The sequence below is a fragment of the Oncorhynchus mykiss genome, chromosome 5 (assembly GCF_057628025.1).
Source record: "Oncorhynchus mykiss isolate SJ-2025 chromosome 5, ASM5762802v1, whole genome shotgun sequence".
NCBI lineage: Eukaryota > Metazoa > Chordata > Actinopteri > Salmoniformes > Salmonidae > Oncorhynchus > Oncorhynchus mykiss.
The window spans coordinates 8,614,756-8,635,144 of record NC_143026.1 but is presented as its reverse complement, the minus strand read 5'-3'; the positions used below and the strand labels follow the sequence as shown (position 1 = coordinate 8,635,144).

Here is a 20,389-nt window from a genome sequence, read left to right as displayed (position 1 = left end):
CCCAGCCAAACAGCAATCGGGAGAGAAGGGCCTTGGTCAGGGAGGTGACCACAACCCGATGGTCACTTTGACAGACTCTAGAGTTCCTGTAGAGTTGGGAGAACCTTCTAGGAGACAGACAGACAGAGAGAGACAGAGACAGACAGACAGACAGAGACACAGACAGAGACACAGACAGAGACAGAGACAGGATAACCATCTCTGCAGCACTCCACCAATCAGGCCTTTATGGTAGAGTGGGCAGACGGAAGCCACCCCCCAGTAAAAGACACGACAGCCCGCTTGGAGTTTGCCAAAAGGCATCTAAAGACTCTCAGACCATGAGACTCAAGATTTCTTTGGTCTGATGAAACCAATATTGAACTCTTTGGCCTGAATGTCAAGCGTCCCGTCTGGTGGAAACCTGGCACCATCCATTTGGTGAAGCATGGTGGTGGCAGCATCATGCTGTGGGGATGTTTTTCAGTGGCAGGGACTGGGAGACTAATAAGGATCGAGGCAAAGATAAACAGAGCAAAGTACAGAGAGATCTTTGATGAAAACCTTCTCTAGAGCATTCAGGACCTCAGACTGGGGCAAAGGTTCACCTTCCAACAGGAAAATCACCCTAAGCACACAGACAAGTCAACGCTGTGGGACAAATCTCTGAATGTCCTTGAGTGACCCAGCCAGAGCCTGGACTTGAACCTGACCGAACATTTCAGGAGAGACCTGAAAATAGCTGTGCAGCAACGCTTCCAATCCAACCTGACAGAGCTTGAAAGGATCTGCAGAGAAGAATAGGAGAAACTCCCCAAATACAGTTGTGCCAAGCTTGTAGCGTCATACCCAAGAAGAGTCTTGATGCTTTAATCGCTGACAAAGGTGCTTCAACAAAGTCCTGAGTAAAGGGTCTGAATACTTATGCAAATTTTATATCCATTTTTTATTTTTAACAAATGAGCAAAAAAAATTCCTAAAAACCTGTTTTTGCTTTGTGATTATGGGGTATTGTGTGTAGATTGATGAGGGAAAAAAATATTTAATACATTTTTTGAATAAAGCTGTAAAGTAACAAAATGTGACCAGAGTCAGATAGGTACTGTAGACACCAGATAATTACTGTAGACACCAGATAGTCAGATAGGTACTGTAGACACCAGAGAGTCAGATAGGTAGTGTAGACACCAGATAGTCAGATAGGTACTGTAGACACCAGAGAGTCAGATAGGTACTGTAGACACCAGATAGGTACTGTAGACACCAGATAATTACTGTAGACACCAGAGAGTCAGATAGGTACTGTAGACACCAGAGAGTCAGATAGGTACTGTAGACACCAGATAATTACTGTAGACACCAGAGAGTCAGATAGGTAGTGTAGACACCAGATAATTACTGTAGACACCAGAGAGTCAGATAGGTAGTGTAGACACCAGATAGGTAGTGTAGACACCAGAGAGTCAGATAGGTACTGTATACACCAGATAGTCAGATAGGTAGTGTAGACACCAGATAGGTACTGTAGACACCAGATAGTCAGATACAGTGCCTTGCGAAAGTATTCGGCCCCACTTCATGATTGTGTCCCACTTGTTGTTGATTATTCACAAAAAAATACAGTTTTATATCTTTATGTTTGAAGCCTGAAATGTGGCAAAAGGTCGCAAAGTTCAAGGGGGCCGAATACTTTCGCAAGGCACTTATCTGGTGTCTACAGTACCTATCTGACTCTGGTGTCTACACTACCTATCTGGTGTCTACAGTACCTAAGTACTGTAGACACCAGAGAGTTAGATAGGTACTGTAGACACCAGATAGTCAGATAGGTACTGTAGACACCAGATAGTCAGATAGGTACTGTAGACACCAAATAGGTACTGTAGACACCAGATAGGTACTGTAGACACCAGATAGGTACTGTAGACACCAGATAGGTACTGTAGACACCAGATAGGTACTGTAGACACCAGATAGGTACTGTAGACACCAGATAGGTACTGTAGACACCAGATAGGTACTGTAGACACCAGATAGGTACTGTAGACACCAGATAGTGAGATAGGTACTGTAGACACCAGATAGTCAGATAGGTACTGTAGACACCAGATAGTCAGATAGGTACTGTAGACACCAGATAGTCAGATAGGTACTGTAGACACCAGATAGTCAGATAGGTACTGTAGACACCAAATAGTCAGATAGGTAGTGTAGACACCAGATAGGTACTGTAGACACCAGATAGGTACTGTAGACACCAGATAGTCAGATAGGTAGTGTAGATACCAGATAGTCAGATAGGTAGTGTAGACACCAGATAGTCAGATAGGTAGTGTAGACACCAGATAGGTAGTGTAGACACCAGATGGTCAGATAGGTACTGTAGACACCAGATAGTCAGATAGGTACTGTAGACACCAGATAGTCAGATAGGTAGTGTAGACACCAGATAGGTACTGTAGACACCAGATAGTCAGATAGGTACTGTAGACACCAGATAGTCAGATAGGTAGTGTAGACACCAGATAGTCAGATAGGTAGTGTAGACACCAGATAGGTACTGTAGACACCAGATAGTCAGATAGGTAGTGTAGACACCAGATAGTCAGATAGGTACTGTAGACACCAGATAGTCAGATAGGTACTGTAGACACCAGATAGTCAGATAGGTACTGTAGACACCAGATAGGTACTGTAGACACCAGATAGGTACTGTAGACACCAGATAGTCAGATAGGTACTGTAGTCTCACACGCTTGCAGAGACTTTCGGCATTGAGGGATTTTTATAATTTACGATGAGGCTTACTAGTGTAATAAGCCTTTTGTGAAATGTTTTATTTTCATGGTTTAGGACCAACTAAAAGGGTAAGAACTAGATCAAAGAAATGTCTCAACAATTTCTTATATTTATTTCCCCCTTTTCATTACAGGCAGATAAGAGAATACGGCATGCCACTGAACACATAATAAAAATAGATGAAGAAGTTCAATTCCGAATTACTGTCATACCGTGAGCTGTTGACAAAAAAGGGAAACAGGAATTATACATTAGGAAATATATCATATTTATTCATCATACCCTGACTCACATACAATATACCAGTCACATGAAGCAAGCACTTAATCACCCATGTGCTCAGGCAGGCTGGAAAGCTCAGTGCATAAATATCATTGGTACACAAATAAGCCCAGCCAAGGTTTCCCAAACCTAGTCTGAGACCCGGTGTTTATCAAACCCACATGAAACTGGTCAGTGGAAATGTAGTGGTCCTATGACATCACCTCAATGAGCACTTACAGTTCCAGACAAGTCCTTCCCTACAACAAGGTTAACAAGTCCTTCCCTACAACAAGGTTAACAAGTCCTTCCCTACAACAAGGTTAACAAGTCCTTCCCTACAACAAGGTTAACAAGTCCTTCCCTACAACAAGGTTAACAAGTCCTTCCCTACAACAAGGTTAACAAGTCCTTCCCTACAACAAGGTTAGATTTTCACAATATTTAATCCATCTGGAGTGAAATGCTGCATACGCAATGAGCTTCCCAGACCAGGACTGAAAACTGGTCCATCCCCTTCCCAGACCAGGACTGAAAACTGGTCCATCCCCTTCCCAGACCAGGACTGAAAACTGGTCCATCCCCTTCCCAGACCAGGACTGAAAACTGGTCCATCCCCTTCCCAGACCAGGACTGAAAACTGGTCCATCCCCTTCCCAGACCAGGACTGAAAACTGGTCCATCCCCTTCCCAGACCAGGACTGAAAGAAAACTGGTCCATCCCCTTCCCAGACCAGGACTGAAAACTGGTCCATCCCCTTCCCAGACCAGGACTGAAAACTGGTCCATCCCCTTCCCAGACCAGGACTGAAAACTGGTCCATCCCCTTCCCAGACCAGGACTGAAAACTGGTCCATCCCCTTCCCAGACCAGGACTGAAAACTGGTCCATCCCCTTCCCAGACCAGGACTGAAAACTGGTCCATCACCTTCCCAGACCAGGACTGAAAACTGGTCCATCCCCTTCCCAGACCAGGACTGAAAACTGGTCCATCCCCCAATTCACCTTAAAGCGTCAAATCAGCAGAAAAAAAGATAAGGGAGGGGCTGGTGAAACATAACCACTCAAATCCATAGACAGAGCTATGGATGCAATATATATATTGTTGTTTACAAACATTGGAATAAAATACGGTTATATTTTGGGTTCTCATGGACTGTGACAGCTGAACTAAGGTCATGAGGCATTTCCAAGTTATATTCTTCAAGAATCAAATGGGTACATATAATTCAATTATAACTCCAAAAATATATTAAGCAACAAATATCACAGATATCCCTACCCTCAATCTACCTTTTCCTTTTTGACCATGTGGCCTAGTCTAGACCTTAGAAAGCAAGCCAGACTCGGGGGCGCTGGCCTTGATGATATTCTGGATCTCCTTGAATTTCGGGTGCTCCTTGTCGCCTACCAGCTGGAGGAGGACAGACTCACTGGTGGTGACAATGATCCCGGTGCGAGCCATTCGCTGAGAGAGATAGAAAGAGATTATTATTTCTTCTGTAGCCTTTATTTAACAAGGTAAGTCAGTTAAGAACAAATTCTTATTTACAATGACGGCCTACCAAAAGGCCTCCTGCGGGGACGGGGACACAACACCACATAAAGAAAGACCTAACACAACAACATAGCATGGCAACAACACATGACGACACACATGGGAGCAACACAACATGACAACATGGGAGCAACACAACATGACAACATGGGAGCAACACAACATGGCAGCAGCACAACAAGGTAGCAGCACAAAACAGGGTACAAACATTATTGGGTACAGACAACAGCACAAAGGGCAAGAAGGTAGAGACAACAATACATCACGTGAAGCAGCTACAACTGTCAGTAAGAGTTTCCATGATTGAGTCTTTGAATGAAGAGACTGAGATAAAACTGTCCAGTTTCCATGTTCCTGTCTGCAGCGAACTGAAAAGACCAGCGACCCAGGGATGTGGGTGCTTTGGGGACCTTTAACAGAATGTGACTGGCAGAACGGGTGTTGTATGTGGAGGATGAGGGCTGTAGTAGATATCTCAGATAGGGGAGAGTGAGGCCTAAGAGGGTTTTTATAAATAAGCATCAACCAGTGGGTCATGCGACGGGTAAACAGAGATGACCAGTTTACAGAGGAGTATAGAGTGCAGTGATGTGTCTAATATAGAGCACAAGATATAAGGAGAAAGCGAGAGAGACGCAGAGAGAGAGAGAGACGCAGAGAGAGAGAGAGAGAGAGACACAGAGAGAGAGAGACGCAGAGAGAGAGAGAGAGAGAGACGCAGAGGGAGCGAGAGAGAGACGCAGAGAGAGAGAGAGAGAGAGAGAGACGCAGAGAGAGAGAGACGCAGAGAGAGAGAGAGAGAGACGCAGAGAGAGAGAGAGAGAGAGACGCAGAGAGAGAGAGAGAGAGGCGCAGAGAGAGGCGCAGAGAGAGAGATGGGTAAACCACTTCTCCAATCTTTTTGGCTCTATAACAAAGAATAAAGAGCAAAAACATATACATGATCAAATACAGATCTTAGAATCAACTATTAAAGACTACCAGAACCCACTGGATTCTCCAATTACATTGAATGAGTTACAGGACAAAATAAAAACTCTCCAACCCAAAAAGGCCTGTGGTGTTGATGGTATCCTCAATGAAATGATCAAATATACAGACAACAAATTCCAATTGGCTATACTAAAACTCTTTAACATCATACTTAGCTCTGGCATCTTCCCCAATATTTGGAACCAAGGACTGATCACCCCAATCCACAAAAGTGGAGACAAATTTGACCCCAATAACTACAGTGGAATATGTGTCAACAGTAACCTTGGGAAAATCCTCTGCATTATTATTAACAGCAGACTCGTACATTTCCTCAATGAAAACAATGTACTGAGCAAATGTCAAATTGGCTTTTTACCAAATTACCGTACAACAGACCATGTATTCACCCTGCACACCCTAATTGACAACCAAACAAACCAAAACAAAGGCAAAGTCTTCTCATGCTTTGTTGATTTCAAAAAAGCCTTCGACTCAATCTGGCATGAGGGTCTGCTATACAAACTGATGGAAAGTGGTGTTGGGGGTAAAACATACGACATTATAAAATCCATGTACACAAACAACAAGTGTTAAAATTGGCAAAAAACACACACATTTCTTCACACAGGGTCGTGGGGTTAGACAGGGATGCAGCTTAAGCCCCACCCTCTTCAACATATATACAGTGCCTTGCGAAAGTATTCGGCCCCCTTGAACTTTGCGACCTTTTGCCACATTTCAGGCATCAAACAAAGATATAAAACTGTATTTTTTTGTGAAGAATCAACAACAAGTGGGACACAATCATGAAGTGGAACGACATTTATTGGATATTTCAAACTTTTTTAACAAATCAAAAACTGAAAAATTGGGCATGCAAAATTATTCAGCCCCTTTACTTTCAGTGCAGCAAACTCTCTCCAGAAGTTCAGTGAGGATCTCTGAATGATCCAATGTTGACCTAAATGACTAATGATGATAAATACAATCCACCTGTGTGTAATCAAGTCTCCGTATAAATGCACCTGCACTGTGATAGTCTCAGAGGTCCGTTAAAAGCGCAGAGAGCATCATGAAGAACAAGGAACACACCAGGCAGGTCCGAGATACTGTTGTGAAGAAGTTTAAAGCCGGATTTGGATACAAAAAGATTTCCCAAGCTTTAAACATCCCAAGGAGCACTGTGCAAGCGATAATATTGAAATGGAAGGAGTATCAGACCACTGCAAATCTACCAAGACCTGGCCGTCCCTCTAAACTTTCAGCTCATACAAGGAGAAGACTGATCAGAGATGCAGCCAAGAGGCCCATGATCACTCTGGATGAACTGCAGAGATCTACAGCTGAGGTGGGAGACTCTGTCCATAGGACAACAATCAGTCGTATATTGCACAAATCTGGCCTTTATGGAAGAGTGGCAAGAAGAAAGCCATTTCTTAAAGATATCCATAAAAAGTGTCGTTTAAAGTTTGCCACAAGCCACCTGGGAGACACACCAAACATGTGGAAGAAGGTGCTCTGGTCAGATGAAACCAAAATGGAACTTTTTGGCAACAATGCAAAACGTTATGTTTGGCGTAAAAGCAACACAGCTGAACACACCATCCCCACTGTCAAACATGGTGGTGGCAGCATCATGGTTTGGGCCTGCTTTTCTTCAGCAGGGACAGGGAAGATGGTTCAAATTGATGGGAAGATGGAAGGAGCCAAATACAGGACCATTCTGGAAGAAAACCTGATGGAGTCTGCAAAAGACCTGAGACTGGGACAGAGATTTGTCTTCCAACAAGACAATGATCCAAAACATAAAGCAAAATCTACAATGGAATGGTTCAAAAATAAACATATCCAGGTGTTAGAATGGCCAAGTCAAAGTCCAGACCTGAATCCAATCGAGAATCTGTGGAAAAAACTGAAAACTGCTGTTCACAAATGCTCTCCATCCAACCTCACTGAGCTCGAGCTGTTTTGCAAGGAGGAATGGGAAAAAATGTCAGTCTCTCGATGTGCAAAACTGATAGAGACATACCCCAAGCGACTTACAGCTGTAATCGCAGCAAAAGGTGGCGCTACAAAGGATTAACTGAAGGGGGCTGAATAATTTTGCACGCCCAATTTTTCAGTTTTTGATTTGTTAAAAAAGTTTGAAATATCCAATAAATGTCGTTCCACTTCATGATTGTGTCCCACTTGTTGTTGATTCTTCACAAAAAAATACAGTTTTATATATTTATGTTTGAAGCCTGAAATGTGGCAAAAGGTCGCAAAGTTCAAGGGGGCCGAATACTTTCGCAAGGCACTGTATTTCCCTCAGATTACACAGATCCACAAAGAATTCGAAAACAAATCCAATTTTGAAAAACTCCCATATCTACTGAATGAAATTCCACAGTGTGCCATCACAGCAGCAAGATTTGTGACCTGTTGCCACGAGAAAAGGGCAACCAGTGAAGAACACACACCATTGTAAATACAACCCATATTTATGCTTATTTATTTTATCTTGTGTCCTTTAACCATTTGTACATTGTTAAAACACTGTATATATATATATAATATGACATTTGTAATGTCTTTACTGTTTTGAAACCTCTGTATGTGTAATGTTTACTGTTAATTTTTGTTGTTTTTCACTTTATATATTCACTTTGTATGTTGTCTACCTCACTTGCTTTGGCAATGTTAACACATGTTTCCCATGCCAATAAAGCCCTTGAATTGAATTGAATTGAGAGAGAGAGAGGCGCAGAGAGAGAGAGACGCAGAGAGAGAGAGAGAGACGCAGAGAGAGAGAGACACAGAGAGAGAGACGCAGAGAGAGAGAGACGCAGAGAGAGAGAGACGCAGAGAGAGAGAGACGCAGAGAGAGAGAGACGCAGAAAAAGAGAGAGACGCAGAGAGAGAGAGACGCAGAGAGAGAGAGACGCAGAGAGAGACGCAGAGAGAGAGAGACGCAGAGAGAGACGCAGAGAGAGAGAGACGCAGAGAGAGACGCAGAGAGAGAGACGCAGAGAGAGAGACGCAGAGAGAGAGAGAGAGAGACGCAGAGAGAGAGAGAGAGAGAGAGAGACGCAGAGAGAGAGACGCAGAGAGAGAGAGACGCAGAGAGAGACGCAGAGAGAGAGAGACGCAGAGAGAGAGAGACGCAGAGAGAGAGAGAGACGCAGAGAGAGAGAGACGCAGAGAGACGCAGAGAGAGACGCAGAGAGAGAGACGCAGAGAGAGAGACGCAGAGAGAGAGAGACGCAGAGAGAGAGAGAGAGAGACGCAGAGAGAGACGCAGAGAGAGAGAGACGCAAAGAGAGACGCAGAGAGAGAGAGACGCAGAGAGAGACGCAGAGAGAGAGACGCAGAGAGAGAGACGCAGAGAGAGAGAGAGAGAGAGAGACGCAGAGAGAGAGAGAGAGAGAGAGACGCAGAGAGAGAGAGACGCAGAGAGAGAGAGACGCAGAGAGAGACGCAGAGAGAGAGACGCAGAGAGAGAGAGAGACGCAGAGAGAGAGAGACGCAGAGAGACGCAGAGAGAGAGAGACGCAGAGAGAGAGAGACGCAGAGAGAGAGAGACGCAGAGAGAGAGACGCAGAGAGAGAGAGACGCAGAGAGAGAGAGACGCAGAGAGAGAGAGACGCAGAGAGAGAGAGACGCAGAGAGAGAGAGACGCAGAGAGAGAGAGACGCAGAGAGAGAGAGACGCAGAGAGAGAGAGACGCAGAGAGAGAGAGAGAGAGAGACGCAGAGAGAGAGAGAGAGAGAGACGCAGAGAGAGAGAGAGAGAGAGACGCAGAGAGAGAGAGAGAGAGAGAGACGCAGAGAGAGAGAGAGAGAGAGACGCCGAGAGAGAGAGAGAGAGAGAGAGACGCAGAGAGAGAGAGACGCAGAGAGAGCGACGCAGAGAGAGAGAGAGAGAGAGAGAGAGACGCAGAGAGAGAGAGACGCAGAGAGAGAGAGAGAGACACAGAGAGAGAGAGAGAGAGAGAGAGAGACGCAGAGAGAGAGATAGACGCAGAGAGAGAGAGAGACGCAGAGAGAGAGAGACGCCGAGAGAGAGACGCAGAGAGAGAGAGACGCAGAGAGAGAGAGACGCAGAGAGAGAGAGACGCAGAGAGAGAGAGAGAGAGAGAGAGAGACGCAGAGAGAGAGAGACGCAGAGAGAGAGAGACACAGAGAGAGAGAGAGAGAGAGAGAGAGACGCAGAGAGAGATAGACGCAGAGAGAGAGAGAGACGCAGAGAGAGAGAGAGACGCAGAGAGAGAGAGACGCAGAGAGAGAGAGACGCAGAGAGAGAGAGACGCAGAGAGAGAGAGACGCAGAGAGAGAGAGACGCAGAGAGAGAGAGAGAGACGCAGAGAGAGATAGAGACGCAGAGAGAGATAGAGACGCAGAGAGAGAGAGAGAGACGCAGAGAGAGAGAGAGAGAGACGCAGAGAGAGAGAGAGAGAGAGACGCAGAGAGAGAGAGAGAGAGACACAGAGAGAGAGAGAGAGAGACACAGAGAGAGAGGAGATCTGAGTCTGACTAGATGTGTGTTAGTTAATAACTGCTGCTGTAAATTATGCAATAGGTTATTTTTAGGATGAGTTTATTGTCCGTTTAGTACACGAACAATGGAAATGAGGATATTTTGCATATCCCATTCTCCCTGGTAGACATACAGTACATACAGAAAGAAAGAGGTTGGGGTCAGAACCAGAGAGTGTGGTTTTGGTCAGAGCAGAGCGAGAGAGCGAGAGCGAGAGAGAGAGAGAGAGAGAGACGCAGAGAGAGAGAGAGAGAGACGCAGAGAGAGAGAGACGCAGAGAGAGAGAGAGACGCAGAGAGAGAGAGAGACGCAGAGAGAGAGAGAGAGACGCAGAGAGAGAGAGAGAGACGCAGAGAGAGAGAGAGAGAGAGAGACGCAGAGAGAGAGAGAGAGAGAGAGAGAGAGAGAGAGGTTGGGGTCAGAACCAGAGAGAGAGTGTGGTTTTGGTCAGAGCCAGGTGAGAGAGAGAGAGAGAGAGAACGAGAGGTTGGGGTCAGAGCCAGGAGAGCGAGAGCGAGAGAACGAGAGGTTGGGGTCGGTCAGAGCCAGAGAGTGTGGTTTTGGTCAGAGCCAGGAGAGCGAGAGCGAGAGAGAACGAGAGGTTGGGGTCAGAGCCAGAGAGAGGTTGGGGTCAGAGCCAGGAGAGCGAGAGCGAGAGAGAAAGAGAACGAGAGGTTGGGGTCAGAACCAGAGAGTGTGGTTTTGGTCAGAGCCAGGAGAGCGAGAGCGAATGAGAGGTTGGGGTCAGAGCCAGGAGAGCGAGAGCGAGAGAGAACGAGAGGTTGGGGTCAGAGCCAGAGAGAGGTTGGGGTCAGAGCCAGAAGAGCGAGAGAGAAAGAGAACGAGAGGTTGGGGTCAGAGCCAGAGAGAGAGAACGAGAGGTTGGGGTCAGAGCCAGAGAGAGAATGAGAGGTTGGGGTCAGAGCCAGAGAGAGAGAGAGAGAGAGAGAGGTTGGGGCCAGAGCTAGAGAGGTTGGGGCCAGAGCCAGAGAGAGAGAGAGAGAGAACGAGAGGTTGGGGTCAGAGCCAGAGAGAGAACGAGAGGTTGGGGTCAGAGCCAGAGAGAGAACGAGAGGTTGGGGTCAGAGCCAGAGAGAGAGAGAGAGAGAGAGAGGTTGGGGCCAGAGCTAGAGAGGTTGGGGCCAAAGCCAAAGTCAGTTACAGTACAACACCCCCAGATCAGTTTGAAGTGCCTTGCTCAAAGGCGGTAGGTAGAACATGGAATATTGATATAGGTTCATATGCTGCTCTTCAAACTTTCCTTTTAGAAGAATGTCTTCATACTGTACAAAGTAAATGTCCGAGCTACTCACACTTTTCATGTATTGTTGTTGGTAGCAGGGTTGAGGTCAATTCCACTTCAATTCAGAAAGTAAACCAAATTCCATTTCCAATTCCACATTTTACTAATTGAAACACATTGGGGAATTTTTTTTAAGTCAGTGTACTTCCTGAATTGACTGGAAGTGAAATGGAATTGTTGAAATGGATCGTTGTTAGAAGCACGATCTTTCACCATGAAAATTTTGAAAATAACTTGTAGAAATGTTTTCAGCAGCATATATGTATTTGATGCAAATAGAGTCAAATAGCTTATTCACTCAATATCCCTTAGCTAACCTAGCAGAGCCGTCTTATCGCGATACCAATACCTGCTGCTTTTAACTTTGCAGCATTCTGTGATTCTGTAATTCTGTGATTCTGTGATTCTGTGATTCTGTAATTCTGTGATTCTGTGATTCTGTGATTCTGTAATTCTGTGATTCTGTAATTCTGTGATTCTGTGATTCTATAATTCTGTGATTCTGTGATTCTGTGTTCACGAATGGAATCAAGTAATATTACTGATTCATTCTCATTGACAGCCTGCGAGCTACCGGGTCGCCTGCGAGCTACCACGTTGGAGACCCCTGTGATGTTTACATTTTACACTTTCATGATATTATGCAAATATGTATATAAGGCTCCCGAGTGGCACAGCGGTGTAAGACACTGCATCTCAGTGCTAGAGATGTCACTACAGACCCTGGTTCGATCCTGGGCTGTATCACAACCTGTCGTGATCGGCGTTTTAAAAATAAGAATTTGTTCTTAACGGACTTGCCTAGTTAATAAAAATGTAAAAAAAGATAAAAATAAATAAATGAAAATATACATTTAAATAAATACATGAAAATATGATACTTACCTCCAGTGCAAACATTCTGTCCATCATGCTACGGGATGAGGTGGAGTCTGCCACCATGTGCACCTCGAAACCCCTAGCTAGCAGGTCTAGGGCTGTCTGCTGGATGCACACATGGGTCTGAGACAGACAACACAGGAGGTCTGGGTTACATATAGGAAGGAGCTATGTTCAAAGTCCGGATGACAAAATGGCTACTAATAAAGGACATATGTTTGGTTTTTAAGTGCATACGTTGTAATTGTACTGTACTGGGATTTCACCCTCTGTTGTCCAAATCAACTGCACCACTAAACTACACCCCTAGATGGCGGCAGCGTGTAAGACAGTCTCCCCCTATACAATGAGAGTACATTTTGGCAGATTGGATATCAATCAAATCAAATCCAAGTTTATTTGTCACGTGCGCTGAATACAACAGGTGTAGGTAGACCTTATAGTGAAATGCTGAATACAACAGGTCCACCTTACAGTGAAATGCTGAATACAACAGGTGCACCTTACAGTGAAATGCTGAATACAACAGGTGCACCTTACAGTGAAATGCTGAATACAACAGGTCCACCTTACAGTGAAATGCTGAATACAACAGGTGCACCTTATAGTGAAACGCTGAATACAACAGGTCCACCTTACAGTGAAATGCTGAATACAACAGGTGCAACTTACAGTGAAATGCTGAATACAACAGGTGCAACTTACAGTGAAATGCTGAATACAACAGGTCCACCTTACAGTGAAATGCTGAATACAACAGGTGCAACTTACAGTGAAATGCTGAATACAACAGGTGCAACTTACAGTGAAATGCTGAATACAACAGGTGCAACTTACAGTGAAATGCTGAATACAACAGGTGCAACTTACAGTGAAATGCTGACTTACAGGCTCTAACCAATAGTGCAATAAAGGTATTAGGTGAACAATAGGTAAGTAAAGAAATGAAACAACAGTAAAAAGACAGTGAAAAATAACAGAAGCGAGGCTATATACAGTATCTGACTCCCCACCCACTGAGGAGCCAGGCCCAGGTAATCAGAATTAGTTTTTCCCCTGGGCTGGCGTGCTTACACGTGGTCTGTGGTTGTGAGGACAGTTGGAAGTACTGCCAAATTCTCTAAAATGATGTTGGAGGCGGCTTATGGTAGAGAAATCAACATTAAATTATCTGGCAATAGCCCTGGTGGACATTCCTGCAGTCAGCATGCCAATTACACGCTCCCTCAAAACTTGAGGCATCTGTGGCATTGTGTTGTGTGACAAAACTGCACATTTTAGAATGGCCTTTTATTGTCCCCGGCACAAGGTGCACCTGTGTAATGATCATGCTGTTTAATCAGCTTCTTGATATGCCACACCTGTCAGGTGGATGGATTATCTTGGCAAAGGAGAAATGCTCACTAACAGGGATGTAAACACATTTGTGCCAAAAAATTTGAGAGAAATAAGCTTCTTGTGCGTATGGAACATTTTTGGGGATCTTTTACTTCAGCTCTTGAAACATGGGACCAACACTTTACATGTTGCATTTATATTTGTGTTCAGTATATGAAAACTATCAATATATTTCAAATTAACACTATTTAATTTTCTTCTTTAAAAAAAAAAAGTATTGATCAGATGGAGGTCATTACCACTAAATAATTTAAAAGGGAAATGTCAGGTGTGCAGCCGAATGTTTTATCCCTTTGCGGTGTGCCACAGTTCAACAAAGGTTGGGAACCATTGGTGTAAGCAATATGGTGGGAGCTCCATCTTTCCCTACAGCTATCACACCCTCTCCTATCTCCACAAGTGCAAACGGCGTACAGTCTGGGAGTCGACTTGCAATTCAAGGACAGTGTCCCTCTCTCTGAACCTTACCTCCACCCCGAACAGCACCACGCTGCGGACCCCCGGCAGGTCGGCCAGGGCTGCCTCAGCCTCAGGCAGCACCATGGAGAACTTGGTCTTAGGGAACACCAGCCTGGCTCCAGTAAGGTCCATCTCCTGCACCGTGCTACCCAGGCCTTTGGGGTACTGCTCCGACACGATGACGGGAATCCCCAGGATACGAGCCCCCTGAAGCTACACAGTAGAGGGGATGGAGGGAGAGAGGGGAATATATACTTGTCATATACAGATGTAGAATCTTAATTTGAGCAAGTTTTCAAAAGCAGGAAAATATTCCTGCAGCAACAGGAAATGTCAATTATTATTATTATGCCTTTTTCTTTGCAATTCTGCCTAGTCTACTGCTAAATAGCAGCATGATCTATTAATCTGTGCGCAAATGGTGGCCAGCATCCCGGAGTCGCCTCTTCACTGTTGACGTTGAGACTGGTGTTTTGCTGGTACTATTTAATGAAGCTGCCAGTTGAGGACTTGTGATGCGTCTGTTTCTCAAACTAGACACTAATGTACTTGTCCTCTTGCTCAGTTCTGCACCGGGGCCTCCCACTCCTCATTCTATTCTGGTTAGGGCCAGTTTGCACTGTTCTGTGAAGGGAGTAGTACACAGCGTTGTACGAGATCTTCAGTTTCTTGACAATTTATCACATGAAATAGCCTTCATTTCTCACATTAAAATAACATCAAATTGATCAGAAATACAGTGTAGACATTGTTAATGTTGTAAATGAAGACGAGTTTCAGAAGAAAGTTATTTGTTTCTGGACATTTTGAGCCTGTAATGGAACCCACAAATGCTGATGCTCCAGATACTCAACTTGTCTAAAGAAGGCCGGATTTATTGTTTCTTTAATCAGCACAACAGTTTTCAGCTGTGCTAATATAATTGCAAAAGGGTTTTCTAACGATCAATTAGCCTTTTAAAATGATAAACTTGGATAAGCTAACAAAACATGCCATCGGAACACAGGAGTGATGGTTGCTGATAATGGGTCTCTGTACGCCTATGTAGATATTCCATTTTTAAAAAATCAGGCGTTTCCAGCTACAACAGTCATTCACAACATTAACAATGTCTACACTGCATTTCTGATCAATTTGATGTTGTTTTAAATGGACAAAAAAAAGTGTTTTTCTTTCAAAAACAAGGACATTTCTAAGTGACCCCAAATGTTGAATGGTAGTGTGTATTTACAGTACCAGTCAAAAGTGTGGACACACCTACTCACTCATTCAAGGGTTTTTCTTTATTTTGACTATTTTCTACATTGTAGAATAATAGTGAAGACATCAAAACTATGAAATAACCCACATGGAAGTAATCAAAAAAAGTGTTAAAGAAATTTAAATATATTTTATATTCATCAAAGTAGCCACCCGTTGCCTTGACATCTTTGCACACTCTTGGCATTTTAAATTCTGTTATTGCTAACTAACGTCAGACACCAAGCTAGAATTCGTAACATATAGTACGTTTAGCAAATTCGTACAATATTGTACGTTTTGCGATAGTGTAACATATAATACAAATTGTAATTCATAAGATAGCCTATCATATGAAATGGTTGATGGACATCCACAAATGAATACATACCATACGAAATGTGCTATATCATACTAAATGCATTGCCTCGGGTTTACATACAGAATCATATGAAATGCTCTGAGAACAGGCTGCAGCCACACCACCCATTTTCATGTCCATTTGCCCATTTTTCCATGCCTCTGACGTGCGATAATGATAAATGATGATCTTACTGCCTACAGTTTTCTTGACAATTATTTTCATTTTTGTGATAGACTCACTATTTATTTTGTCAGGACGCAGTGTGCAAAGCTGTCATCAAGACAAAGTGTGGCTACTTTGAATAATCTCAAATATAAAATTATTTTGATTTGTTTAACACTTTTTTGGTTACTACATGATTCCATATGTGTTATTTCATAGTTTTGATGTCTTCACTACTTTTCTACAATGTAGAACATAGTAAAAATAAAGAAAACCTGTGGAATGAGTAGGTGTGTCCAAACTTTTGGCTTGTACTGTACATAGATATTGCTTAAATGTAAATTAACAAGGGTGTATGAAAAGGGGGTAAATTTACCAGTCTCTGTCCCACACTGATGATGTCACCGAAGTACTTGATAGCTGGGCGGAATCTTTCCTGCATGTCACAGCAGAAGAAAACCGTGGTGGCAGGGATCAGGTTCCCCAGTACTGTCACCTGAATATAAAACAATAGGTTGATTTATGGTTTTGTCATCATAGTTTTATATTTAGTCTATATGATCAATGACTGAGCTTAGTTGACTGCTTAGTTTTTGAGGAGAAATAAGTATTTATCGTAAATTGACTTCATTTTACTCGGAAGCCCGAGTGGTGCATTGGTTGTTGAAAAGTGCCACTGAGAAAGACTGAATTATGAATTCTGATTAGCATAAATTACTCAAAATCCGTACACCAAATATGGCTGCCATAGAGCGTTGCTTTGAAATGGGTAGAGCGTTGCTTTGAAATGGGTAGAGCGTTGCAGAGCGTTGATATGAAATGGGTAGAGCGTTGCTTATGAAATGGTGTAGAGCGTTGCTTCGAAATGGTGTAGAGCGTTGCTTCGGAATGGTGTAGAGCGTTGCTTTGAAATGGTGTAGAGCGTTGCTTTGAAATGGTGTAGAGCGTTGCTTTGAAATGGGGTAGAGCGTTGCTTTGAAATGGGGTAGAGCGTTGCTTTGAAATGGTGTAGAGCGTTGCTTTGAAATGGTGTAGAGCGTTGCTTTGGAATGGTGTAGAGCGTTGCTTTGAAATGGTGTAGAGCGTTGCTTTGAAATGGGTAGGGTTAGGGTTATTGGCTAAATTGGCTTGTCCCATTTGTGATGTCTAGCGTTGAGTGGCGCAGTGGTTAAGGGCGCTGTACTGATTAGCCTAGCGTCGTCTGGGTTAGGGAGGGGTTGGCCTGTAGGGATATCCTTGTCTCATCGCGCACCAGCGACTCCTGTGGCGGGCTGGGCGCAGTGCGCGCTAACCAAGGTTGCCAGGTGCACGGTGTTTCCTCCGCTTCCGGGTTGGCTGCGCGCCTGTGCGCTGTGTTAAGAAGCAGTGCGGCTTGGTTGGGTTGTGTATCAGAGGACGCAAGACTTTCAACGTAGCGACGAGACAAGATAGTAGCTACTAAACAATTGGATACCACGAACTTGGGGAGAAAACGGGGTAAAAATAAATAAAAATTGGCAACTTCTGCATGTCATTTTTTAGGCAATATTGTTGGTAGCCCTGCTACTCAAAAGCAAATATTATGCATTTTGTATGATTATTTATCTCAGGCTACTACTGTATTAGTGATACACATATACATAGTGATACAAGTCTACTGTTTGTTTTGGCCAGTTCATACTAAATAGGGTGTATTGGTAAAATAGCCTACTGTAGCCAAATAAAATGATTCATTTCCCGTATACAGTAACTTATGTAGAAAGTTATATTAGTAGACTCCAAGGCTTCGATTTTTACAGTAGAAAAATTACGTTAAATAAATAATTACACCAAGTTGATAATTTCCAAGCATCTCTCGTCACTATCACCTACTGTACAGTACAGTAGACTTTCTAATTATGTAAACTAATTCAATATACATTTAATAAATATGAAATATGGCAACCTAAATTAAATACTGTAATGAATGTTGGATGATAGCTAGTATTTCTCTTTACCATTTTGGAACAAACATGTAGCCTACAAGAAATTGGGCATTTTTGTATGACTGACAAGTAGGCCAAGCTGCAAAGTATTGGGGTGAACCGTTTTCAACTCTGTCTCTATGAAACCAATTCAATTTGTCAAAGTACTGTAAACTAGTAGGTTTCGACTTTTTGTGGCGATAATGTGCATCATTATATACAACATTTGCAATGAAAAAAACGAAACGGTAGAATCTTACATCCGTTTCCAAAGGAACAAATCGTAGCTTGCATTTCTCAGATATGAGGAATCCTTTCGGCAAATCAATGTACTGTGCCCACTCGTCCGAATACAATTGAATCATGAATTTACGATGGAGGTCAATCTGGCGTCCGTAGATTGACAAAAACTTTTGAATGAGCACTTCATATCCAGAACCAACAGGCACAGAGGACGGCCGCGAAAACGCCGAAAATGAAAGCAAAACAGGGACATGATTGTTGTGGCTGTGACCGTCCGCCATGATTCCAGGAGCTGTGTCGTGTGAATGCGTACAGACGCGTGGGTCATTCAGAGAGGGCGCCACTGTGCAGAATCTAGAAAAGCGATCGGTAGAACAGATAGGACTGTATTGTAGACCGGAAGAGTAGCCTAGTGTCAGGCCTATACATTCCATTTCTATCTGCGACGTTGTGTTATGATGTTGTCCTCTTGCGCTGAATATGGCTCAAATTTATCAACCTTATACTATTGAGTTATCGAATGTTTTCCTTTAATTTTATTTTCCTTCCTCAAAATTAGAGTTGAATTTGATCTGAATTTGCATGTGACATTATTGTAGGCTCACAATTCATTGTATTTTTAATCCAACTCATTGACGGCTTGATGATTAGTTGATCAGTTAAAGCAGGTGTGCTTGTCCAGGGTTACAACAAACATGTGTACTGTTGGGGTTACTGGAGGACTGGAGTTGGGAAACACTGCCCTACATAATGTGTGCTGTTGGGGTTACTGGAGGACTGGAGTTGGGAAACACTGCCCTACATAATGTGTACTGTTGGGGTTACTGGAGGACTGGAGTTGGGAAACACTGCCCTTCATAATGTGTACTGTTGGGGTTACTGGAGGACTGGAGTTGGGAAACACTGCCCTACATAATGTGTGCTGTTGGGGTTACTGGAGGACTGGAGTTGGGAAACACTGCCCTACATAATGTGTACTGTTGGGGTTACTGGAGGACTGGAGTTGGGAAACACTGCCCTACATAATGTGTGCTGTTGGAGTTACTGGAGGACTGGAGTTGGGAAACACTGCCCTTCATAATGTGTACTGTTGGGGTTACTGGAGGACTGGAGTTGGGAAACACTGCCCTACATAATGTGTGCTGTTGGGGTTACTGGAGGACTGGAGTTGGGAAACACTGCCCTACATAATGTGTGCTGTTGGGGTTACTGGAGGACTGGAGTTGGGAAACACTGCCCTTCATAATGTGTGCTGTTGGGGTTACTGGAGGACTGGAGTTGGGAAACACTGGTCACTAGGGTAAACATTTACACCTTATGCAGTGTTCTAAAAAACTTCAAATTAAGAAGTGCTGTTCTGTCTTCTATGACCGTTCCGTTCTCTAATCTGTCTTCTATGACCGTTCCGTTCTCTAATCTGTCTTCTATGACCGTTCCGTTCTCTAATCTGTCTTCTATGACCGTTCCATTCTCTAATCTGTCTTCTATGACCGTTCCGTTCTCGAATCTGTCTTCTATGACCGTTCCGTTCTCTAATCTGTCTTCTATGACCGTTCCGTTCTCTAATCTGTCTTCTATGACCGTTCCGTTCTCTAATCTGTCTTCTATGACCGTTCCGTTCTCTAATCTGTCTTCTATGACCGTTCCGTTCTCTAATCTGTCTTCTATGACCGTTCCGTTCTCTAATCTGTCTTCTATGACCGTTCCGTTCTCTAATCTGTCTTCTATGACCGTTCCGTTCTCTAATCTGTCTTCTATGACCGTTCCATTCTCTAATCTGTCTTCTATGACCGTTCCGTTCTCTAATCTGTCTTCTATGACCGTTCCGTTCTCTAATCTGTCTTCTATGACCGTTCCGTTTTCTAATCTGTCTTCTATGACCGTTCCGTTCTCTAATCTGTCTTCTATGACCGTTCCGTTCTCTAATCTGTCTTCTATGACCGTTCCATTCTCTAATCTGTCTTCTATGACCGTTCCGTTCTCTAATCTGTCTTCTATGACCGTTCCATTCTCTAATCTGTCTTCTATGACCGTTCCGTTCTCTAATCTGTCTTCTATGACCGTTCCGTTCTCTAATCTGTCTTCTATGACCGTTCCGTTCTCTAATCTGTCTTCTATGACCGTTCCGTTCTCTAATCTGTCTTCTATGACCATTCCATTTTCTAATCTGGGTTAATGAAAGTGTATTGTCTGCATGTTTATCTGTCTGCCACCTCTAATATTCAACCAATCAGTGAATAGGCTAGCCCATATCAAGACGCTTCGGTACAGATTGTCATACTTCAGACCACTTGGTAATTTTCTATAGT

At 43.7% G+C, this 20,389-nt stretch overlaps 1 protein-coding gene across 2 annotated transcripts; it reads right to left on the bottom strand.

The window, feature by feature from the left end:
- Positions 1 to 2,867: 2,867 nt before the first annotated feature.
- On the bottom strand, positions 2,868 to 18,426 carry isoc1 (isochorismatase domain containing 1). 2 transcript variants are annotated; one of them, XM_090233644.1, is made up of 6 exons: positions 18,098 to 18,424; positions 16,271 to 16,390; positions 14,139 to 14,342; positions 12,279 to 12,395; positions 4,333 to 4,507; positions 2,868 to 2,996 (listed from the first exon to the last, which is right to left on the bottom strand). In XM_090233644.1, exons 1-5 carry the CDS (start codon positions 18,359 to 18,361, stop codon positions 4,361 to 4,363), a joined length of 852 nt encoding a protein of 283 aa, XP_090089770.1. In that variant the 5' UTR covers positions 18,362 to 18,424; the 3' UTR covers positions 2,868 to 2,996; positions 4,333 to 4,360. The 2 variants fall into 2 exon arrangements, with proteins under 2 accessions (XP_090089770.1, XP_021457236.1); XM_021601561.3 differs by lacking the exon at positions 2,868 to 2,996 and having other exon boundaries at positions 3,026 to 4,507; positions 18,098 to 18,426.
- Positions 18,427 to 20,389: the final 1,963 nt, after the last annotated feature.

Coding starts and splice junctions, on each gene's coding strand:
- isoc1 (XM_021601561.3), bottom strand. CDS start 18,361: ATGGCGGACGGTCACAGCCACAACAATCATGTCCCTGTTTTGCTTTCA. Junction 16,391..18,097: donor TTGTTCCTTTGGAAACGGAT/GTAAGATTCTAC, acceptor TTTTATATTCAG/GTGACAGTACTGGGGAACCT. Junction 14,343..16,270: donor TCAGTGTGGGACAGAGACTG/GTAAATTTACCC, acceptor TCTACTGTGTAG/CTTCAGGGGGCTCGTATCCT.